General features: G+C 37.1%; 6 protein-coding genes across 6 annotated transcripts; all 6 read right to left on the bottom strand.

The window, feature by feature from the left end:
* Nucleotides 1-3845: 3845 nt before the first annotated feature.
* Nucleotides 3846-4687, bottom strand: LOC113108591 (gamma-crystallin M2-like). The gene is made up of 3 exons (XM_026271793.1): nt 4619-4687; nt 4253-4495; nt 3846-4150 (listed from the first exon to the last, which is right to left on the bottom strand). The coding sequence occupies exons 1-3, from the start codon at nt 4622-4624 to the stop codon at nt 3878-3880; spliced, it is 522 nt and encodes a 173-aa protein (XP_026127578.1). The 5' UTR covers nt 4625-4687; the 3' UTR covers nt 3846-3877.
* On the bottom strand, nt 3849-16289 carry LOC113108589 (gamma-crystallin M2-like). Its single transcript, XM_026271791.1, has 4 exons — nt 16226-16289; nt 15878-16120; nt 15512-15777; nt 3849-3884 (listed from the first exon to the last, which is right to left on the bottom strand). Exons 1-4 carry the CDS (start codon nt 16235-16237, stop codon nt 3878-3880), a joined length of 528 nt encoding a protein of 175 aa, XP_026127576.1. The 5' UTR covers nt 16238-16289; the 3' UTR covers nt 3849-3877.
* On the bottom strand, nt 8285-10858 carry LOC113109171 (gamma-crystallin M2-like). The gene is made up of 3 exons (XM_026272786.1): nt 10851-10858; nt 8744-9005; nt 8285-8557 (listed from the first exon to the last, which is right to left on the bottom strand). The coding sequence occupies exons 1-3, from the start codon at nt 10856-10858 to the stop codon at nt 8285-8287; spliced, it is 543 nt and encodes a 180-aa protein (XP_026128571.1).
* LOC113108588 (gamma-crystallin M2-like) lies at nt 11113-12029 on the bottom strand. Its single transcript, XM_026271790.1, has 3 exons — nt 11955-12029; nt 11614-11856; nt 11113-11427 (listed from the first exon to the last, which is right to left on the bottom strand). Exons 1-3 carry the CDS (start codon nt 11964-11966, stop codon nt 11155-11157), a joined length of 528 nt encoding a protein of 175 aa, XP_026127575.1. The 5' UTR covers nt 11967-12029; the 3' UTR covers nt 11113-11154.
* A 2662-nt stretch (nt 16290-18951) lies between the features above and the next one.
* Nucleotides 18952-19874, bottom strand: LOC113108596 (gamma-crystallin M2-like). The gene is made up of 3 exons (XM_026271797.1): nt 19798-19874; nt 19371-19610; nt 18952-19249 (listed from the first exon to the last, which is right to left on the bottom strand). The coding sequence occupies exons 1-3, from the start codon at nt 19804-19806 to the stop codon at nt 18977-18979; spliced, it is 522 nt and encodes a 173-aa protein (XP_026127582.1). The 5' UTR covers nt 19807-19874; the 3' UTR covers nt 18952-18976.
* Nucleotides 19875-23293: 3419 nt separating this feature from the next.
* On the bottom strand, nt 23294-24209 carry LOC113108586 (gamma-crystallin M3-like). Its single transcript, XM_026271788.1, has 3 exons — nt 24195-24209; nt 23732-23980; nt 23294-23642 (listed from the first exon to the last, which is right to left on the bottom strand). Exons 1-3 carry the CDS (start codon nt 24201-24203, stop codon nt 23367-23369), a joined length of 534 nt encoding a protein of 177 aa, XP_026127573.1. The 5' UTR covers nt 24204-24209; the 3' UTR covers nt 23294-23366.
* Between the last annotated feature and the right edge of the window lie 652 nt (nt 24210-24861).

Below are 24861 nucleotides of genomic sequence, written 5' to 3'. Positions count from 1 at the left end.
AGCGCAGTACCCGAGATGCGCAGTGGTGAGGAGCAGAGTGTTCGCTCAGAGTTGGAGTAATAGAGTCAGCAATCACTAGATAGTAAATTTATATTGTACAATCATGGGTGTTCTCTGTATTGTAAAGAGCTGTGACAATAAACAGGGTAGACCAGGTAATACTATGATGTTTCACAGAATTTCAACCAAAAACGCTGACCTGATGAATCGATGGCTCCTTGTTCTGGGTATAGTTCCAAACACACCTGTAAACACCATCACAAAGTATTTAGTTTGCTCTGAACATTTTACTGTAGACGACTATTTTGAAAAAAATGCAAGTTGCCACACGGACCATGAAACACGTGCTAAAGGATACAGCCATCCCATCGATAATAAAGACAGGACAAATTGGATCACCTGTTGCTGCGGTAAGTGTTCCGTTATGTTTTGAGATGACTAACATTTGCCATACTGTAACAGTGCCATGCTAATGTATTATAACCTTAGTAGTGACACTTTTAAGTGAATAGGGGCTCCTATTCGTTTTCTTACACAAACCGCTCGTTTCGTGTCTTAGGTCATCAATGTGTACTTACGATGGGGAATTGTTTAATTTGGATTACTCTGTGCATGCTCTTTGAGGTGGTGACCATAGACCTCCATTATATGAGTCACAGACAAGAACGGTTTGACCTAAAAATATCAAAATGGGAAATACTGCGGAAATACTGCGGAAACAAAGAAACCTACATCTTGGATGTCCTTGAGGTAAGCTAAAACATACCAAAATGTAATTTTAAAGTGAACTATCCATTTAACATTAGAAGTCTCCTCCCTAAAATTCACTGCACTGACACACTCAGCTAACCCTGACATCTTAGCTGTGTCTGAATCTTGGCTTAAGAAATCCATCCATCTGCTAAAGGGGGCAGAGTTGGATTCTATTGCAGAGATAACCTACAATGTTCCATTGTTCTATCTAGGTCTGCCCCCAAAATGTTTGAGATCTTAATTTTAAAAATCCACTTTTCCAAAGATAAGTCGCTTACAGTAGCTGCTTGTTATAGACCTCCTTCTGCTCCCACTTGTGCTATAGATATATTATGTGAATTGATTGCCCCATATTTATCTTCTGAGTTCTTACTATTAAGGACTTAAATTTGGACATATTAAACATCTCAAAAAATATACAGTCTAAGCTGGATGCACTCAACCTGATACAAATGATTAATGAACCCACTAGATACAATTTAAAATCTGAAAACAAAATCACTTTAATTGATATAGCACTGACTAATATGCCTTCAAAATATACTCCAGCGGTCTTCTGTCAGGATCTAAGTGATCACTGTCTCATCGCATGTGTTCGTAATGGGTCTGCAGTTAAAAGACTTCCTCTTATCACCATAAAATGCTCTCTAAAGCACTTCAGTGGACAAGCCTCTTTAATAGATCTTGCCCATGTATCCTGGAAGGACATTGACCTGATACCATATGTGGAAGATGCATGGTTCTTTTTTAAGGATGCTTTTATTTCTATCCTGAATAAGCATGCTCCTTTTAAAAAGTTCAGAACTAAAAAGAGATATAGTCCTTGGTTTACTCCGGAATTGACTGCCCTCAGCAGGCACAAAAACATTCTATGGCGGACTGCAATTAATCCTCATGATATGCAGCTTTTTAAGGAAACCAGAAACCAATACACACAGGCAGTGAGGGAAGCTAAGGCTAGCTTCTATGAACATAAATTTGCTTCTTGCAGCTCCAATTCTAAAAAGTTTTGGGACACGGTCAAATTAATAGAGAACAAGAACACCTCTGCACAACTGCCCACGGCTTTAAAGCTAGGAGACATTGTCACCACCAACAAGTCCACTATAAAAGAGGGATTCAATAAGCACTTAATTATGGCTGGCCATGTATTCCACCTGGCTGCATCTACCCGGCCCAACCATACAGCATCTACGTTAACACCTGGTTCTAACCACCCACAATTCTCTTTTGCTGAAATTTAAACTGAAGATGTCTTGAGAGAGCTACAAAACCTCAACCCACACAAATCAGACTTGACAATTTGGACCCCTTCTATTTGAAAATATCGGCTGCAATTATTGCTTCACCCATTACCAGCCTGTTCAATCTCTCACGTGTTTTATCAGAGATACCTAAAGACTGGAAAGTTGCTGCAGTTGTTCCCATTTTCAAAGGGGGGGACCCTACAGACCCAAACTGTTACCGACCCATCTCCGTCCTGCCCTGCCTTTCAAAAATCAAGTCAACAAACAGATAATAGGTAATCTCGAGTCACATCATTTCCTCTCTGATATGCAATCTGGCTTCAGAGCTGGTCATGGGTGCACCTCAGCAACACTAAAGGTCCTAAACAATGTTATAACAGCTCTTGACCAAAAACAACATTGTGCTGCTGTTTTTATTGACTTGGCCAAAGCTTTTGATTCTGTCAATCACAGTATTCTTATTGGAAAATTTAAGGCCCTGGGGTTTCTCAAACACGTGCCTTTCTTGGTTTTCTAATTGTTTCACTGACAGATTTCAGTGTGTTAAGTCTGAGGGTCTGCTGTCTGAGCCTCTGGCTGTATCTATGGGGGTGCCCCAGGGCTCGATTCTTGGCCCGATGTTATTCTCTGTTTATATTAATGATGTCGCTCATGCTGCGGGCAACTCTCTTATTCATCTCTACGCAGACAACACCGTTCTGTACACTTCAGGTTCAACATTGGAAAACATTTTAGAAAAACTCCAAAAGAGTTTTGAAGACATTCAGTTAGCCTTCTGTGAGCTTCAATTGTCTTTAAACTCTAGTAAAAGAAAATGCATGATTTTTAATCGGACACATTCTGTATCTTCGGGCCCAATAAACATCACCACCCTGAATGGGTCTAAGCTGGAATATGTGGTGAAATACAAAAAACTAGGGGTCTGGCTAGACCCCTCACTTTCCTTTCAAAATAAAGCTTCATTTACTCTTCCTGCAAAACAGGCCCTTGTGAAAATGAACATCATCCCAATGCTTGACTTTAGTGATGTTGTCTTCAGAACTTCTTCTAATTCTTTACTCAAGAAATTGGACATTGTTTACCACAGTGCTATACTCTTTATTTCTAAAGCCCCATACAACACCCACCACTGCACTCTTTACTCACTAGTTGGATGGCCTTCGTTACACAACCGGCGCCTAAATCACTGGTATCAGTTAATTTACAATGCCATATTAGGCAAAACACCATCTTACCTAAGTACTCTAATAACCACATCAGTGCCTGTATTGAACCTGCGTTTGAGTAAATATAGACCCATCAAAAGCCCACACGTCTTTTGGCCACTCTTCTTTTACATTTTATGCTGCAAATGATTGAAACACTTTACAAAAGTCTCTCAAATTAGAATCTACTGTTTCGATCACTACTTTTAAAGTTTTACTCTCAAATTTACTGACGGACCATTGTACAGTACACATTGATGCTCTTTGTGAACAAAGCCTTATTATGTATTTTTTTCACATTCAACTGAATGGCTGTCATTGCATTTATTTGCCCATTATCAGTGTATCTTGGACTATACTATTATCCTACTGCTATTTTTCTTGCACTGCCATTTTACATTTTTAAACTATTAGGTTTTCAATTTTTTATTTGTATACATTGTCCAGTATTTTTAACTGAATCTGAATGTCTTCTATATTTATGACTGTGTATTTGAATGTCAGTATGTTATGTGTAACTTCATGTTGCCTTGTACGTCTTATCTTGTCCAGGTCGCAAATGAGAACCTGTATATATATATATATATATATATATATATATATATATTAGTGGCATTAATGATTTTCAGGACGATGTTTATTGTTGTAGAGAAATTATTTTATTTATTAACACTAGTACCAGGAGTCCATGATGCGCCTCATGCTCATGAATCTCATGCCACCCATATTGCTGAAGCTCCTGTACTCTCCAGGGCCAAAGTGCCACATTCTGCCTTTGTAGTGGGGCTGCTCATAGAAGAGCCAGTGGCCTTCCATCACATGACAGGACTGGCAGTGAGACATGCGATAACGGTCCATGATGCTGTCACAATCATCCATCATCTCGTACATCTGACCCATGAAGTTCTCCCTCTCATAGATCCTCATTCTGTAGGATCCCCTGTACTGTAGTGGAAGAGAAGTCATTTCAGTTTATCAGCCAAAAAAAAGTTAATAGTAAATCTATTTATGTTAATTTGTTATCTTACGAGCTTAAACTAAGCTCACCATAGGGATCATACGGCAGGACCTGATGCAGTTGCTCATTCCAAACATAGACATGTAATCGGCATAGTCTCCTCTCCTAAAGAAATACTGATTTCCCATGTAGTTGGGATGATCATACATCATCCAGCATCCACTCTCCACTCTGCAAGAGTGACAGCGGCTCATGTAGGAGGAGAAGTCACCACAGTCGCTCATACACTCATAAGAGCGACCCTGGAAGTTCCTGTCCTCAAAGAAAGTGACCTGAAAATTCAAATTTAATATTTTAGTTATATAAAGTGAAATACATCAAATAAAAAATAAATAAAATACAATAAATAACTGTGTGGAAATCGATGTGGAAATCAGTGCTGGAACAACATTTACCTTCATGTTTGCACTGACTGATCCTCAGTAGTTCCACAAGAGAGAAGCTGAAGCTGATTCTGCTTGTTGACTGACTGTCACCTGTGCTTTTATACTAGACCAAGACTAAAGGCTACCAGGCCTCTATTGTTAGCCAATTCCTGACTGTGCAAGTTGGCATAGAGGTCATTCTAGCTAAAGCTCGTCATGTAGTTCTTAGCACTCGCATTTATTAAAATACTTCAGAAGTTTAAACATTTATAGTATTCTGTATCAATAACATAATTACGAACAAAAGAATAACAAACAACCCAAAGTTATTTCTCTCAACTATTTCTGTGATATATTCAGAGTTAAAAAATGAGCTTAGCTTTAGTTACTGACCTCATATGTAGTTTTATAAAATACAGCACTTCTACTGTTATCAGTACTTTTATACAATCCATAATTAATGTTTTTGATGTTGTGGGGAAGCTTGCCACTTATATTTTGTTTTGCAAATGTTTTTTCAGTGTTTGGTATATACAGTCATATCCAGTGTCATACAGTGTCCCTTTGCTAAATTCTCCCTTAATGTTGTTGATGACTGATTTATATCAATAACTCAAGGACAGACAAAATGCAAAAAGTATTTCTTGTTTGTTGTTTGTTCTATATGTTTTTCCTTCTTCACACTGTAAACATTTTAGATTTTTGAAAAATACAAACATTGTGTTAAAGCCAGTTAAACATATTTCACACCAATAAAATCACTTACATTTGCACCAGTTTAAATCACTGATAGTAACCTAACATCATTTAATTTACACCCTTAAAAACAAAGGTGCTTAAAAGGTTCTTCACAGCGATGCCATAAAATAAAAATTTTTGGTTCCACAAAGAACCATTCAGTCAAAGGTTGTTTAAAGAACCATCTCTTTCTTAACTTTTTATAATCTGAAGAACCTTCTTTTGCCAACAAATAAACTTATGTGGAAAATAAAGTTTATTCAGATGTTAAAGGTTCTTTATGGAACCATTTAGACAATAAAGGTTCTTCTGTGGTATCGTGAAGCACCTTTATTTTTATTAATAGTGTATGTACTGTACTGATTTAGGTCATTGTAGCATCAGTCATAACAAAAAAGTTCACAGTGCCATAGTGATTGTGATGTAAGAAACATTAGGAAATTTTCTGTTCACTTAGACTGATATATGAGTTGTAATTGTTATCAAATGAGGCTTTTCTCTTTTAAGTTGACTGTGAGAAGCATTTTTATTTGCAAATTATAGTTTATAATCATGTTACTGCTTCTAAACATGCTATGCAATGTCACAAATAATTCCAGTCTACATAACAATATTTGAGATTACACTAATGTTTTTATTAGCCTGTGCTCTCTATCAACTACGTATTGCCCTTTTGAGGCCTTTCCCTATCAGCATTATATCAGCATTTAAAAAGCATGACCAGCCACCACCAGCATTTATGATCATTTTGACAAAACTTTAATGTCTCCCAGAACATGCAGTATGTCAAACGAGTGTGTGCTTTTAAGCAAACCCATTTTATTCTAGCTTCATGCTTTCCTTTTTTATCAACACTTAAACGCGCAGTATGGAATTTTTGGCCACCAGGGGTCACTCAATCAAAATAATAACATAAGACGTACTTTGATGACGTCGGGAAAGAGCGTAAGGCTCATGGGAGTTGTTGTTCATTGGAACATGCGCTCTGTCGCTCCCTATCATTCCTCACTCATTCTAACTTAGTATTTTGACAATCAAGTCTTTTCAAAAGGAGAGATATAGACGGTTTCAACGGCAACAACATAAACAAACGTTACTGCGCATGAGCGCTTTTGTGGACCTAACTTAACTTCCGGTAGACTTCCAAATAGAATCAATAACAACAGCCAAGTCCCTCTAGAGTAGATATTTTTTGATAACAAACAAAATGTTTGCTGTGTGGATCAGGCGGACTTAATGAAAATGCAATTCATTATTTGCCAACAGTAGATGTTTTAAAGCATAGACATAAAGCGCGAGAAATAGAGGTTTCCCCAGTAACAGCTGTAAACGAAGCAGAGCTGGTACGCTCATACGCTGCTATCAGGCATATAACATGCAAGTCTTCCTTCAGAAATACAGCGATATAAAAACACCTGTGCCTCGCTTTGATATTTAAACATATAAATGTAAGGAATTATTACTATTAAACGTGCAGTACTTAACGTTACTCAATGAAGCCTTTTTGAAAAAAAATCAGTTTTAAAATTATGGTGAGTCTCCAAAAATAAATAAATGTATGGGAAACACATCCCACCGCACAACCACCTGAGCCCAACTTCAGTCTACTCATCACATTGCCTTTAACTGCGTTTGTAGAAGGCACCGCAGCCAGACCGATATAAACAACACAGACCGGAAGTTAACTTAGGTCCAGGTGCGTGCGCCCGATGAAACCGTCTATATGAATTATGAGACCCCTATCAAATCAATATTCCATCTAGCTTTACATGAGAGCTAGTCCGTCTGTGTTTTACACAAGACATCATCGTTTCACAAAATATACGGATAGATACAGTTAGCTGAATGGATGCATACCTGTTTATCAGAATGCAAGCGAGTTCGGCATCTCTCTGTAGTTTCAGCTTGTCACGAAGCTCTCTCTATCTTGGAAATGCAACTCCAATATTTACCCGTGTCTTGTAGCTTCTCTTGTCCCAAAACCATCTCGGTCATTTATTTCACCCGTGCGTTTGCGCTTCACAGAACGTGCAGGCAAAGCATAATCATGATCCATAACTAAGTTATTGATTGAGGTTTAAATACGAATATAAATATAAAATATAATAGTCTCAATCAAGGCTACTACTTTTTCTTCTTCGTCTCGTCTTTGTTTCTGTTCACCTTTGTATTTGGTGGTTCCGCAGGAAGTTAGATGAACTAGAGGGGTCAAAGTTTATATGACGCCATAGACGGGCGACAAAACGGAAATAAAGAAACGTGCCGTGTCTTCTAATTAAACTATAATTTTCTCCGGATTTGAAAGTTCGTGGAAACTGTCGGGATGATGTAAGTACACAACTAAAAAATATATATAACATAGATATAGTGATTTCTGCTATTTTTAAAGCAGAAAAATTACATATTGCGCCTTTAAATGTAAAAAAAAAACAAAAACAAAAAAACAGTTTGAACAAAAAGATTAGAAGATCATGTTTCTGTCAAAGATTATGTCTGGATTGGTGATCGAGACCGATATGGAGTAGATCACTTCCATCAGCAACCCCTAAGCTTGCACAGTCCTGTATGCATTCTTGGGTCAACATTTCATTTGGGTAACATTAGGCAGTTTAGATTTGTGTGCTGTTTAATGTTTAATAATCACATTATTTTACACATGCATCTTCTTGCATATGTTATCGCTTGTTTCTGCTTCTTTGTCTGTTGTGATCAGGAGATTTTGTACTCTTTCAGAAGATGTGTAATACTGCCCCCTACCATATAACAGTGAAAACACATCTGTCTGTCAGTTCGGGGAAAGAGTTAATAACAATTAGCATGAAAACCTAACCAAGAAAAATTTATTAGCATTCAACGTGTAAATTATTTTGTTAATTAAAGTGTGTTTTGTGTAATACTAATTTTTACAACACAAGGTTTGCTTTTGTAAAGAAATAATTTTATTGAAACACTAGAACACTAGTACCAGGAGTCCATAATACGCCTCATGCTCATGAATCTCATGCCACCCATATTACTGAAACTCCTGTACTCTCCAGGCCTGAAGTACCACATCCTGCCTCTGTAGTGGGGCTGCTCATAGAAGAGCCAGTGGCCATCCATCACATGACAGGACTGGCAGTGAGACATGCGATAACGGTCCATGATGCTGTCACAATCATCCATCATCTCGTACATCTGACCCATGAAGTTCTCCCTCTCGTAGATCCTCATTCTGTAGGATCCCCTGTACTGTAGTGGAAGAGAAGCCCATCAATTATTTTTTTTTTACCCCAACTAGAGTTTAAATGTACACATACATCTTAGATCATGTTTCTGAAAAATCTAAATTTAATTGTAAATTGAACATTCCTTCAAGACAATTGTCCCGAGTGTATTGATTTATTGCAAACAAATCCAAATATTCATGGAACTCACCATAGGGATCATACGACAGGACCTGATGCATTCATTCATTCCAAACATAGACATGTAATCAGCATATTCTCCTCTCCTAAAGAAGTACTGATTTCCCATGTAATTGGGGCGATCGTACATCATCCAGCATCCACTCTCCACTCTGCAAGAGTGACAGCGGCTCATGTAGGAGGAGAAGTCACCACAGTCGCTCATACACTCATAAGAGCGACCCTGGAAGTTCCTGTCCTCGTAGAAGATGACCTGAAAAGTCAGAATTATTCTTTTAGTATTTTAGAGTTACATTATGAAATGAATGTCAATTAAATCAAATATAAAATTGAATTTTTGGCCACCAGGGGTCACTCAATCAAAATAATAACATAAGACGTACTTTGATGACGTCGGGAAAGAGCGTAAGGCTCATGGGAGTTGTTGTTCATTGGAACACGCGCTCTGTCGCTCCCTATCATTCCTCACTCATTCTAACTTAGTATTTTGACAATCAAGTCTTTTCAAAAGGAGAGATATAGACGGTTTCAACGGCAACAACATAAACAAACGTTACTGCGCATGAGCGCTTTTGTGGACCTAACTTAACTTCCGGTAGACTTCCAAATAGAATCAATAACAACAGCCAAGTCCCTCTAGAGTAGATATTTTTTGATAACAAACAAAATGTTTGCTGTGTGGATCAGGCGGACTTAATGAAAATGCAATTCATTATTTGCCAACAGTAGATGTTTTAAAGCATAGACATAAAGCGCGAGAAATAGAGGTTTCCCCAGTAACAGCTGTAAACGAAGCAGAGCTGGTACGCTCATACGCTGCTATCAGGCATATAACATGCAAGTCTTCCTTCAGAAATACAGCGATATAAAAACACCTGTGCCTCGCTTTGATATTTAAACATATAAATGTAAGGAATTATTACTATTAAACGTGCAGTACTTAACGTTACTCAATGAAGCCTTTTTGAAAAAAAATCAGTTTTAAAATTATGGTGAGTCTCCAAAAATAAATAAATGTATGGGAAACACATCCCACCGCACAACCACCTGAGCCCAACTTCAGTCTACTCATCACATTGCCTTTAACTGCGTTTGTAGAAGGCACCGCAGCCAGACCGATATAAACAACACAGACCGGAAGTTAACTTAGGTCCAGGCGCGTGCGCCCGATGAAACCGTCTATATGAATTATGAGACCCCTATCAAATCAATATTCCATCTAGCTTTACATGAGAGCTAGTCCGTCTGTGTTTTACACAAGACATCATCGTTTCACAAAATATACGGATAGATACAGTTAGCTGAATGGATGCATACCTGTTTATCAGAATGCAAGCGAGTTCGGCATCTCTCTGTAGTTTCAGCTTGTCACGAAGCTCTCTCTATCTTGGAAATGCAACTCCAATATTTACCCGTGTCTTGTAGCTTCTCTTGTCCCAAAACCATCTCGGGTCATTTATTTCACCCGTGCGTTTGCGCTTCACAGAACGTGCAGGCAAAGCATAATCATGATCCATAACTAAGTTATTGATTGAGGTTTAAATACGAATATAAATATAAAATATAATAGTCTCAATCAAGGCTACTACTTTTTCTTCTTCGTCTCGTCTTTGTTTCTGTTCACCTTTGTATTTGGTGGTTCCGCAGGAAGTTAGATAAACTAGAGGGGTCAAAGTTTATATGACGCCATAGACGGGCGACAAAACAGAAATAACGAAACGTGCCGTGTCTTCTAATTAAACTATAATTTTCTCCGGATTTGAAAGTTCGTGGAAACTGTCGGGATGATGTAAGTACACAACTAAAAAATATATATAACATAGATATAGTGATTTCTGCTATTTTTAAAGCAGAAAAATTACATATTGCGCCTTTAAATGTAAAAAAAAAAAAAAAAAAAAAAAAAACAGTTTGAACAAAAAGATTAGAAGATCATGTTTCTGTCAAAGATTATGTCTGGATTGGTGATCGAGACCGATATGGAGTAGATCACTTCCATCAGCAACCCCTAAGCTTGCACAGTCCTGTATGCATTCTTGGGTCAACATTTCATTTGGGTAACATTAGGCAGTTTAGATTTGTGTGCTGTTTAATGTTTAATGATCACATTATTTTACACATGCATCTTCTTGCATATGTTATCGCTTGTTTCTGCTTCTTTGTCTGTTGTGATCAGGAGATTTTGTACTCTTTCAGAAGATGTGTAATACTGCCCCCTACCATATAACAGTGAAAACACATCTGTCTGTCAGTTCGGGGAAAGAGTTAATAACAATTAGCATGAAAACCTAACCAAGAAAAATTTATTAGCATTCAACGTGTAAATTATTTTGTTAATTAAAGTGTGTTTTGTGTAATACTAATTTTTACAACACAAGGTTTGCTTTTGTAAAGAAATAATTTTATTGAAACACTAGAACACTAGTACCAGGAGTCCATGATACGCCTCATGCTCATGAATCTCATGCCACCCATATTACTGAAACTCCTGTACTCTCCAGGCCTGAAGTACCACATCCTGCCTCTGTAGTGGGGCTGCTCATAGAAGAGCCAGTGGCCATCCATCACATGACAGGACTGGCAGTGAGACATGCGATAACGGTCCATGATGCTGTCACAATCATCCATCATCTCGTACATCTGACCCATGAAGTTCTCCCTCTCGTAGATCCTCATTCTGTAGGATCCCCTGTGCTGTAGTGGAAGAGAAGCCCATCAATTATTTTTTTTTTACCCCAACTAGAGTTTAAATGTACACATACATCTTAGATCATGTTTCTGAAAAATCTAAATTTAATTGTAAATTGAACATTCCTTCAAGACAATTGTCCCGAGTGTATTGATTTATTGCAAACAAATCCAAATATTCATGGAACTCACCATAGGGATCATACGACAGGACCTGATGCATTCATTCATTCCAAACATAGACATGTAATCAGCATATTCTCCTCTCCTAAAGAAGTACTGATTTCCCATGTAATTGGGGCGATCGTACATCATCCAGCATCCACTCTCCACTCTGCAAGAGTGACAGCGGCTCATGTAGGAGGAGAAGTCACCACAGTCGCTCATACACTCATAAGAGCGACCCTGGAAGTTCCTGTCCTCGTAGAAGATGACCTGAAAAGTCAGAATTATTCTTTTAGTATTTTAGAGTTACATTATTAAATGAATGTCAATTAAATCAAATATAAAATTGTTGTTGGAATGAAACTGACCTTGCCCATCATGGTTGCACTGACTGATCCTCAGTAGTTCCACAAGGGAGAAGCTGAAGCTGATTCTGCTTGTTGACTGACTGTCACCTGTGCTTTTATACAAGACCAAGACTAAAGACTACACCCTGTCTATTGTCTGTCAATTCCTGACTTTGCAAGTTCAAATAGAGACCATTATAACTAAAGCTTATTATGTATATGTTAAAACATATTTGTCATGATTCCAGCGTCTCTTATTTTTATTAAAGAAAGGATTGATACACACCTGTTAAGCTGATATTTTCTTATTATATGCCAAAATATAGTAAGGTCTAGTATAGTATAGTATAATATAGTATAGTGTGTAGTGTAGTGTACTATAGTATTCAATATTAGTAAAGCAAATAACCAAATATTAAATTTCACTTAACCAAATATGTTTTATTTTCCGAATTGGATCTATATTTTTGTAGTAAGTTGAGTCAATCCCTTCATTTGTGTTTGTAGCACAATATTAGATATTTTAATGTGAGCACACTCAAAGTCATTAAGTGATTTTGTTAAATGTTTTATATATTTTGTACCACTTTTAAAAAGTGTTTACTGCAACTCTCCTCACAAACAAAATTAAAATTCATTAGATGTATTTACACAGCAGATAATTTGCTGTTAAATGGGGAATAAATTGTGTTAAAACTGTTTTCATTAAGAAATTGCAAGTAAATTTTACAATTACAAAGAAACGGCAACATTGAATTAAACAACATTTTGAAGAAGAACTTAAAAAAATTGCTTGTAAAACAATAAAACTATTTGTTTTATTTATAAATTGAAGTATAATATTTTGTGTATCCTTTTTGATTTGCCGATTTGAATTGATTTGAAATAGTTTTGGTTAGCTGATTGCTTTGTCTCGGAGAAATAAAAAATGTGTTGTACTCCTATTGAGACAAATCAAGTAACTCAATAAAAATTATTATTAGTAGTATTAGTAGTAAATCCAATAAAGCAGTTTCCCTAAGATTACCTCTATTTATTTTTGCCATATGTCAAGATTAGAAGAAATAAGCTATTGTTTTTTTTTTCCTAAAAACTGTCATCTGACAAGATTGTGGTTGGAATATGTTTGACAGCATGTAAAGAGAAATATGAACAAAATAGGTTAAAATTAAATAGATTTATTTGGAAACCACACACTACTTTGGTTTTCATTTGGAAGCTAGATTCATAGCAGTTGTAATATAGTGAATGAAATCCATGTATTTTATATTTTTAGATCTTGATAGCCCCAGTTCCCATTCTTTTACACGGTATGGAAAAATAACAGCCAGGAGACTCACAAAAACTAATTTTGTATGCCCCAAAATAAAAATAAAAATTGCGATTTTGGAACAAAATGTGCTTAAGTAAATAATGGCATACCTACTGTGTGCATTTGTATGTGTATATGTTGCACAATTTGCTCAAACTATTCAGATATTTTCAATTCAAGTTTATTTGTATAGCGCTTTCCACAACACAAAATGTTGCAAAGCAAAGATTCAAGACTTTTCAGTTAATGTACATATTGCAGAAATGTGCAGAAAAATAAATTAAGGATGTACTCAAAAAGAAGATGAACAGTTTTCACAGCAATTATTATATTTTGCAATTAAACTTATAGCAAAATTTGGTTGTTCTGTCTGTTGTTTCAGGGTTTATATCATCTGAGGTCCTCTGAGGGTCAGCATCATCTCTTTTCAGGTGTTCTGGATCCAGACTGAAGCTTGTGTAAATCCTAGTTACCATGGGAGGTCAATCCTGTGGCAGAAACAGAGAAACAAATAGAGACATAATTAGCTGCTGTTCCAACCTAGTAAAATTACTTAGTTTAACCCAAGTAAATATTTTCATAATAATAATGTGCATTTGATTTGATACAACTGTAGTACAAGATTATGAGATGCATTATTTGAATGCTTGGCCAAAGAGATGTGTCTTTAATCTAGATTTAAATGGTGAGGGTGTGTGTGTGAATGGCAAACGTTATCAGGAAGGCTATTCCAGAGTTTGGAATAAGACTAGTTAGGTACGCAGGAGTTAACCCATTAAGAGCCTTAGGTAATAATATTTTGTAAGTGATACAGAACTTAATAGGTAGCCAGTGCAGAGACTGTAGAATTGGGGTAATATGATCATATATCCTTGATCTGGTAAGGACTCTAGTCGCTCCACTTTTGGACTACCTGTAACTTGTTTATTGAGGATGCAGGACAGCCACCTACAGTACATGTAGCAGTGCATTACAATAGTCCAGTCTACAGGGAATGCATGAACTAGCTTTTCTGCATCAGAAACAGGTAATGTTCTGTGGCTTGGCAATGTTTCTAAGATGGAAGAATACTGTTTTTGTAACATGGGAAACATGTTTTGTCTTGTCTTTTCAAAAGACAAGTTTCTGGCTAATATAACACCCAGATATTTGACTGTAGAGGAAGTAACAGTACATCTGTCTAGTTGCAAATAGCAGTCCAAGATATGTTGTGTATTGTTTCTTGGTTCAATAAGTAATATCTCTGTCTTTAATCTGAATTTCATTGGAGAAAATTATGGGTCATATAATATTTTATATTTTTAACACACTCTGCTTAGATAATTTAGAAGTTTCATCTGGTCTTGTTGAGATATAATGTATAGTTGAGTATTATCAGCATAACAGTGGAAACTAATCCTGTATTTTCTAAATAAACGGCATAAGCGGGAATTTGACATTGATTAAATGTATGTTGTATTGCATAAATCAGGAATGCATTCATCAATTTGTGCACTGATAGGCAAGCATTTACTTTTTTTAAACAATGACTAGCAAGCCGGCTAAAAATATCCTGCATCCTGCATATTCCACATTGAAACTGTTTTGATTGTTTTGTCTAGGAAAATCCCTCTCAAAGTATCTTACAATTTAACTTGTTAACTCATTCAAATTATTACAATGATGAGATAAGGCTGTGTTGATTTAGAAATATTGGCCAATTCTGTAAAAATTCAACAGTACAGCTGTGTTTATTGTCTTACAACCTCTGAATCAATGAGTAGGCCTATTTTGTTGTCTTTATAATGAGGGCCTAAAGTTAAACAGGTTTTTTTGAGAATGACAGATATCTGGTGTTATGTGGAAATCAAGTAAGTAGCCGTTAAACAAATAAGCCAATTGAAGTTCTGGTATGCTTAATAAATAAAATGGTTCATAAATAAAATGTCTCTGCTCTCTGCTGTAAAATGAGGTTCAAGTGCCTTGCTCAAGGTTGCAATATCCTGTTGGGTTTTGAAAGGTTTTCTTAAAGACAGTCTCTGGCTTTGGACTTAATGTTGCACAGCTGAAATAGTCATTTTTTAAGAACTAGCGGATGTGTTAACTATAAAATGTTGTTGGCTATCATCTTAAATAGGTCTTGAATATCCACTGACATGTTTTAAGGATTTATTGTGACTTAAGTTAAGCTATGGTGTATTTTTGTGTTCATAAATACAAATATAGGTGGTACTTAACACAACGTTTAGTTACAAATTATTTTATTGAAACTTTGGGACACTAGTACCAGGAGTCCATGATGCGCCTCATGCTCATGAATCTCATGCCACCCATATTGCTGAAGCTCCTGTACTCTCCAGGGCCAAAGTGCCACATCCTGCCTCTGTAGTGGGGCTGCTCATAGAAGAGCCAGTGGCCTTCCATCACATGACAGGACTGGCATTGAGACATGCGATAACGGTCCATGATGCTGTCACAATCATCCATCATCTCGTACATCTGACCCATGAAGTTCTCCCTCTCGTAGATCCTCATTCTGTAGGATCCCCTGTACTGTAGTGGAAAAAAAGTCATTTATCAGTTTTTCAGCCAAAAAAAAGTTTCAAATGAATCTACGTTTATTTGTTATCTTAAGAGCTTAAACTTAGCTCACCATGGGGATCATACGGCAGGACCTGATGCAGTTGTTCATTCCAAACATAGACATGTAATCGGCATAGTCTCCTCTCCTAAAGAAATACTGATTTCCCATGTAGTTGGGGCGATCATACATCATCCAGCATCCACTCTCCACTCTGCAAGAGTGACAGCGGCTCATGTAGGAAGAGAAGTCACCACAGTCGCTCATACACTCATAAGAGCGACCCTGGAAGTTCCTGTCCTCGTAGAAGATGACCTAAAAAGTCAGAATTATTATTTTAATATTTTACAGTTCTTTCTTTAAAATTAAGGGTAATTCTAATTAAATTTAATATAAAATTATTGTTGAATTGAAATTTACCTTGCCCATCATGGTTGCACTGAGTGGTCCTCGGTAGTTCCACAAAGGAGAAGCTGAAGCTGAAGCTGAAGCTGTTTCTGCTTGTTGACTGACTGTCACCTGTGCTTTTATACAAGACCAAGACTAAAGACTACAGCCTCTATTGTTAGGCAATTCCTGACTGTGCAAGTTGTCATAGAGACCATCATAGGACCAACATACATGGTTTTGTAATTTTTCTGCCAATTGTTCTTTGAAAACTGTACAGTACATTTGACCTTACCATTGTGGGTATAATGTACTAAACTTTTTGTACAAATGTTGTAGATTAAAATTTGAATGTCAAATGTGTGTTAACTTTAAAAAAAAAAAATTGCAGTAAGAATGGGGAAAGGTCTGCGAGCCAGAATATAAACTCAAGTCACCTGTTGCGCCACGCCACTAAATGTCTATGTGAACTACCTATAAGGGTATCAGCTCTGACTGAAACCGACTGTTGTATAAAATAAGAATACAACTTTTGAGTTAAATATTTGTATTAATATTAATATAACAGATACAGTAGAAATTGGTTTGATTTAAAAAAAATGTTATCCTTAGCAATTTTGCAACATTATGTACAATACACTCTAATAAGCAACAACATTAGAGCCACTCACAGGTGCAATTAACAACACTATTTCATTAGAATGGCACATTTTGAAGGGTGGGATATATAAAGCAGCAAGAGAACAGTCAGAATTCTTGAATTTCAAATGGTTTAAAGCAAGAAAAAACAAAAAGTGACTTTGACAAGGGCCAAATAGTAATTGTTAGTAATATCTAAAGCTACAAGTCTTGTGGGGGTGCTCCAATCATGCAGTAATTACTACCAAAAGTGGTGCAAAGAAGGAAAACATGGTCAAGGGCTCCCATTGCTCCTCCAGAGACAGTGGAGACAGTTATGCTCTGGGCAATGTTCTGCTGGAAAACACTGGGTCATGGCATTCATGTGAATGTTTTGACACTTACTACTTATTGTAAGATTGTTACGGAACATGCAATCCCCTTCATGGCAACGGTGTTTCATACTGGCAGTAGACCCTTTCAGTAGGATAATGAACACTGAACAAAAAAATTGTTCAGTAATTATTTGTGGAACATGGCAAAGAGTTCCAGGTGTTGCCCTAACCTCCAAATTCCCCAGCTCTCAATCTGATTCAGCATCTATAGGATGTCCTGGACCAACAGATCTGATCCACTGATGCCCCATCCCAACATACCATATCTGCTTTTGCAGCACAAGTGGGACCTGCACAACATAAGAAATGTTGTAATTGACAAAAGCAGCTACACGGAGGCTCAGGCTGCGACCAGCTGATGCGGTCAGCTGTCAAATCACTCCAATCACTACCACTGTCTTATTAGACACAGGACATATATACGTGGCACAACTGCTAGGTAAGTATGCTGAAACGGCTCACAACCCTCCCTCCTTCCCCATTATAAGCATAAGCATATTACTGTGCACCTTCTGGTTGTCAACCATCTCAAATACAGACAAACCATGGGTCAGTATAATGGACGGGTGAGATGTTGATCAGTTCTGAATTGAGATGAGCGTCATCATGCATCTCAACCAATGAGAGCATTTGGGTTGGGCCTAACATAACACATTAAAATTATTTAGGCTAAACATTCACAAGCCACTGTTCATTGTTATTTTTAACAGAAAAGAATGCAATGAGCTCGTATACGACTTCATAAGTGGGAAAAGTGAAGCACATGAAGACAGCAGAGAAGTGCTCTCGATTAGCACAGTGGAGTGCATCATTTTGTAGTTATTTATTTTGAGTCATTAGGGACGCGGCCATGCGGACATGGCCCTCTCGCAATATATATATATATATGCTGCACATATCAGAAGTTAGGCTTTGGGGGTCAAACATGCTCTTGTGCAGTTAAGATTGCCTAGTGTGAATAGGCTAGTACTGAGTACACCCTTATCCGCATCCCGAACACATGAGTCTCTACCCACTCGCTACTGCACTCACCCGTTAAGTGTAGTGTTGGGTGCCGCGATCGTGCAAGTATCTATTTGAAAGGTGTCCCGTTATAAAGATATGATCGAGGCTCTGGACTTTGAGCATAACTTGTTTTTCTACATTAAAATATTCAATATTTTCTATAATAATGTTAATGCCCTGGCAGTGGCAAATGGTTTTATATTTCTTTTGATTACATTTATATTTAAGTTGAGATTTACAAGAAATATTTCAACTAAAAATAATGCGATTGATCGCGATTAAACATTTAAATCATTGACCCACACTAATCCATACATAATTTGAATGGACAGACTATTATTTTATTAAATGGATAGAGTATTTATAGTATCTGTATTTTCTAAAACATTTTTTTTTTGGTGGTGGTAAATTGTGAAACAAATTTATTAATGAACATTAAAAAAACAGGGTGATAAAATATAGACCAGAAATATTGAGAGAGAATAATATCAATTATCATATTCTTTATGAAAATTAGCATATTCAGAAACTGTATGCATTTTGTTTTAATGTTAGTATAATAGTAATTTTATTATTTAAAATGTACTAATTTATCACTGTTCTTGTCAGAGAGCATAAATTATGTTTCCTGTCCATGGTATCAGTATAAAAAAACTAATAAAAACAGTAAAGTCAGAAATTAATTCAGACAAATTTGTGGAATACTCATTTTTACAACACAATGTTTGCTTTTGTAGAGAAATAATTTTATTGAAACACTGGAACACTAGTAACAAGAATCCATGATACGCCTCATGCTCATGAATCTCATGCCACCCATGTCTCTAAAGCTTCTGTACTCTCCAGGTCTGAAGTACCACATCCTGCCTCTGTAGTGGGGCTGCTCATAGAAGAGCCAGTGGCCGTCCATCACATGACAGGACTGGCATTCGGACATGTGGTAGCGATCCATGATACTGTCACAATCATCCATCATCTCGTACATCTGACCCATGAAGTTCTCCCTCTCGTAAATCCTCATTCTGTAGGATCCCCTGTACTTTAGCGGGAGAGAAGACAATTATATTTATGTTTAACAGGTATTAGGGATCATTAGGGATCAAATGTTAAGAGGCCCAAATGTGTTCACTTTCTTATGTACTATGAAATGTAGAACTCACCATAGGTATCATACGGCAGGACCTGCATTCACTCATTCCAAACATAGACATGTAATCAGCATATTCACCCCTCCTAAAGAAGTACTGATTTCCCATGTAATTGGGACGATCGTACATCATCCAACATCCACTCTCCACTCTGCAAGAGTGACAGCGGCTCATGTAGGAGGAGAAGTCACCACAGTCGCTCATGCACTCATAAGAGCGACCCTGGAAGTTCCTGTCCTCGTAGAAGATGACCTGAAGAGTCCAAGTTATTATTTTATTGATTTAAAGTTTTTAATTAGGAACATTTGTTGCATTTATGCATTCTATATCATTTTATAGGATAACATTATGCATTGCATAATCTCATTAAACAGTTTTTTATTTTTATTTTAAGTATTTTCAGTTTGAAATTGTTGCAACTTTAGATTGCATAACTTACTTTGCCCATGGTCACAGTTGTGTAAATTGCTCCTCAGAACTGAGTGGATCTGCCAGCTACACTGACACAGTCTGTATGAAGCGCTCACTTTTATACCAAAGAATATGTGCCTTGCATTGTGAGTAAGCTCCTGACCCAGCAAAAATACATAGAGGCCCTAATGAAAAGTGAGATCTATGGGGATATTTGTACATGTTGTGAGTGGGCAACACAATTTCCTTTTTAGATGTGAAACAGTAGAAAATTCACTGTACATGTAAATTACTTAATATATATATATAAAAAATGCTTATTTACAAAACATTGTTCAGTGGCAAGTTAACTTAGACACTATGCGACGAACAATAATTTTAATGATTTTATTAAGTTTTTGTTTTTTTCTGTCTAGAAGTTTCAATTTTGCAGCCAAGTTTGCACACCCTTAGGAAACAAGTAGTAGCAATCTATTGACTTACTTATGATGTAGTGTTCAGGTTCAAGTAACTGGTTTGATTAACCCAAGTACTGAGCTTTGAGCTATCATCATTGTGTGGTAATCACATTCATCCAGGTCACACAGAATAAAAGGGCCAAAATTGTATCTTTTGGGGTACAACAGCTGTCCATTGTAGAAGTAAACCATACTGTATTAGTAACTTAAGAGTAGTAATTCGTACCATTAAGGTACTAATTTGTAGACCTACCTATTAGAGGTAAAAAAAGGATCAAATATGTCCTTTTAAGGGTCTTGTTCCAGTGACAAGCTGTTGCACTTGTACTGTCACTGGAAAAAGGTTTTTATGTCCATGATGAGTGACAATAACTGTGGTATCATCTTTATTTCGCGTAGTTTGACAAACAGTTCCCTACAAGTGTTGGCACTTCTGTAGAGGGAATAAAGAAGAAATGCAGTTGGGGGTGCCCCAGTACTAATAATCATTAATAATAGTTATTGGTTTACAATGATCATATGTAGCATTAAAACCAAATGCCTAATATTCTACAGACCCACTTATGCTGTCAAAACAGTTCTGATGCATCAAAGCGTGGACTTTATTTGACCTCTGAATGTGTCCTGTGGTATCTGGAACCAAGACATTAGCAGCAGATAGAGATCTGTTTTAACTCTTGCAAATTGGAAGTTGGGGACTCTATGGACCAGATTTGTTGGTCCTGCATAACCCATAGATCAGTGATCCTCAAATCTGGCTCAAGAGATTGACTTTCCTGCCGAGTTTAACTCCAACCCTAATCAAACAAACCTGTGATTTTCTAATGACCCTGAAGACCCTGATTAGCAAACTCAGGTGTGTTTGATTAGGGTTAGAGCTAAACTCTGCAGGAAAGTGGCTCAATTGGACTCAGAGTTGGGGAATTTGGAGGCCAAGGCAACACCTCAAAATCTTTGTTGTGTTCCTCAAACCTGACTATTTTTTTGATTGTGACAGAGTAGATTACACTGCTGAAAGAGGACACTGCCATCAGGAAACAAATTTGCATTTTCAACAGTAGACGGGTCATCATGGGCACTCTGAACAGTCTGTGGCTACCTAGTCCCCAAATCAGCAAACTGCAATGCACAGTGTCTCCTGACATCTTTCTGTCATGGCCAACACTAAGTTTTTCAACAAACTGAGCTACAATTCTGTAGCTTCTCTGTTTGATTGGACCAGACACGCTAGCCTTCACTCCCCACCTGCATAAAAGAGTCTTTGGCACCCGTAACCCTGATGCTGTTCATCGATTGTCTTCTCTTTCATGGCCACACAAAGACATTTTGTATAATCCTTTCATAATTATTTATAAAATATAGTTACATACTGTTGAACATTTTAATTACTCTAATTATCACTATCACTAGGCTGTTATAGCAGTTAAATTAAATCAGTATCAACAAAATCCATCTTACCATTTATCAAAATTGCAATTAAAATTTTATAAATTATATTATCTTGTGATTTTAATATTGTAAATATAACACTCGAACACAGAAATATGAAACACTTGGTAAAATTGGCTAAATTATACTATTGCAGAGTTGCAGAAAGACAACGATCTGCTAAAACACAAAGTAGCTGATCTGGAGGGACGCAGCAGATGTCAAAACATTCAGATAATTTAATTGATTGAAGGCCCTTGTCCATCACCGTTTTTCTCTCAATTGCTCATTGATATCCAGAGGTCCTCACTTTGCCCACCGAGATAGATCGATCACATCGGAGTCTCGCTCCCAAGTAAGTGTCAGGAGGAAAACCATAGCCCCTCATCTTGCGTTTTAACCAATTTCAAGTTAAAGACCCTGTAAACTGTGAGCCTCGCAGACGGGGCATCCTTCATTATAAGGACCATCCGATTTGCATGTTTGCTGACTACAGGCCTGATGTATTGACGCCGCATACAGAGGTTCGATGGCAGAGCTATATGAACACAGGGAACAAGCCCTCGCTCCTTTATCCAGCCAGGCTGTGCATCACTCTACCTAACAGGGATAATACTTGGCTTCTGTCTGCTTCAGATCCTGTTAAGTTCATTTAAGACTTAAACGTGAATTTTGCTTTCGGGAATTTGTCATGGCTGCAGATTTTTGTTGGATTATTACGTCTAAAAGACACTTATACTAAATTGTTACACCAGTCTGGCATCCCGCGGTTCTTTGAGATTTATCAGCTGGAAGGTGAAGGTGTTGAATTCACCTGTGAAACACAATAAAGTGTTTGATCACTTGAGAATTTTAAACACTGCATTGTTCATTTCCAAGTAAGGCTCATGGGACTGCAATCCTAGTAAACAAATCTGAACCTCTATCTGTTTCTAAAGTTTTATCGGGTCCTAATCATCGCTTTATTATCATTACCGGGAAAATCTTTGGTAGTTAATGTTAATATGGCCCGAATTGGGATAATGAGGATTTCTATAAAACCTTTTTTCTCTCTCTTCTAGACTTATTTTCTAGTCAGCTTATTCAGGGAGAAGACTCTGTATGCTTCTCCTTTAGCTCGCAACCGTACTATCGCACTAATAAGTACTAAGAGTAGATAGATAGATAGATGGGATAGATGGAAGGAAGGATGGAACACATAACTTGTACATTGGATTTTAATGAATGAAATATTGAAATTGAAAATATTTACTTATTTACATTGTGTAATTGGTTGAGAACAAAATGACAATGGTCAGTACAAGCCAAAATCATCAAACCATTGAGGGCTGGATTCAAAATTAAAGTAAAAATTTGAAATTACAGGTTGATCCTACTTGCATTAAATTAATTACGGTAACTTATTATACTGTAAGTCATTAGTGTGTATTGGTCACATACCTATAAGCAAGCTCCAAGACAGCATATGTTGTTTTTTTGTGACTTCAAATGCCCCGATACATAACATTGAATAGGTTCTCAATTGTACTCAGGTATGGGGAATGTGAGGTCCAGTCAGTGGCATCAATGGCTTTGTTATCCAGAAGCTGCCTATACACTTGCCATATGAGGCTGGGCATTGTCATGCATTAGGAGGAACTCTGGGCACACTGCACCAGCATAAGGTCTGACAATGAATGGTCTGAGGATTTCTTAGCAAGTGTAATTTCTTCTAACAGGATTCCATGATGCGTCTGATGGAATGAATTTTCATTGGGCCTAGACCAATATTATTAAAGCTGCTGTACTCCCCAGGCCTGATGTATATCATTCTGCCTTCGAAATTGGGTTGTTCATACAGCAGCCAGTGGCCATGTGTGACATTGCAGGACTGGCAATCAGCCATGTGAAAACATTCCTGGATTGACTCACAGTCATCCATCAGCTCATACTTTTGTCCGACAAAGTTCTCTCCTTCGAAGATTCTCATTCTGAACGCTCCTTTATGCTGAAAATATACAATTGTTTAGTAATACAATTACATCAGTTTAATATATATGTGTGTGTGTGTGTGTGTGTGTGTAAAAATAGAATTACCATAGGGATCATTCTGCAAGATCTGATGCAGTCACTGATGCTTGCTCCCATGATCCGTTGGTTATCCGGATAGTCTCCTCTTCTTACCAGCATTTGGTGACCCATGAAGTTGGTGCGCTCATAGACCATGAAGCAGCCACTTTCCACCCTACATGAGCAGCAGCGGCTCAGGTATGAGGTCACTTCAGGACAATCACCGCTAGTCTCATAGTTACGACCATGGAAGTTTCTGTCCTCATAGAATATTATCTGGAAAGTATAGTGACAAAAAGACATGCTTACAATGGATATGCTACTCTTTGTTCTTTACTTTGCTTGTTAATCCATTTGAAAGTACACTGTATCCCTCCAATAATAGATGACATTGTTAAATCAATGTAGATCTTATTTCAGGTGTGACTTGTTCTTAGTAGTAATCTTATTCAAAAGCACATTTGTCTTCTTCAGCATAGTTATCTCCTACCTTTCCCATGATTTTGCATTTGTTTCTAAAGTGCCAGTGTTTTACTGGGTTGCTTTTATACTCAACTTGATTGCTAAAAATCTATAGCCCATTGTTTGAACTTCTTACTCAGCAATTCTATTTTTTCTAAACTAGTCTACAAGTAGTTACCAGAAATGTTTCTGCCTATACCCTGTACCAACTGTGGCTTTTCTTGGTTGTGGGGCAGGTGGAGTAGGACAACTGGTCCACTGATGTGTCATTCGCTATACTTTTGAAACAGAATAGAGAGGAAAGATCAGACATATATTTCAGTAATAAAATATGTTTTGTAAGGTTTTTTTGTTGTTGTTGTTGTTGTTTATTTTTATTTATTTTTTACTAAAACTGACATTGTCAACCATACCAGTCCAGGGACCCTGGTAATTGAAGATCTCCTCATGCCATACTCGATTATTTTAGCTTTTTCTATTAGCTGTTATGCTGGTGTTTGTTTAATGTTTTCATTTAAGACTGGCAAATTAAACTAAAAATTATATTTGTGTCTAGGACAGATTGATTATACAGAAGTGTATTTCACAGAATGATACACTATCTTTACATTGCCCATGTCAATTTTTTTGATATATTTTGTGGGGGGGGGGGGGGGGGGGGTTACCATTATTGGACTGGACAGTGTAGGAAGAGA

This window comes from Carassius auratus, chromosome 9 (assembly GCF_003368295.1).
Source record: "Carassius auratus strain Wakin chromosome 9, ASM336829v1, whole genome shotgun sequence".
Lineage (NCBI taxonomy): Eukaryota > Metazoa > Chordata > Actinopteri > Cypriniformes > Cyprinidae > Carassius > Carassius auratus.
Note: the sequence above shows the minus strand (reverse complement) of the source record. Positions and strands in the feature narration are given on the sequence as shown.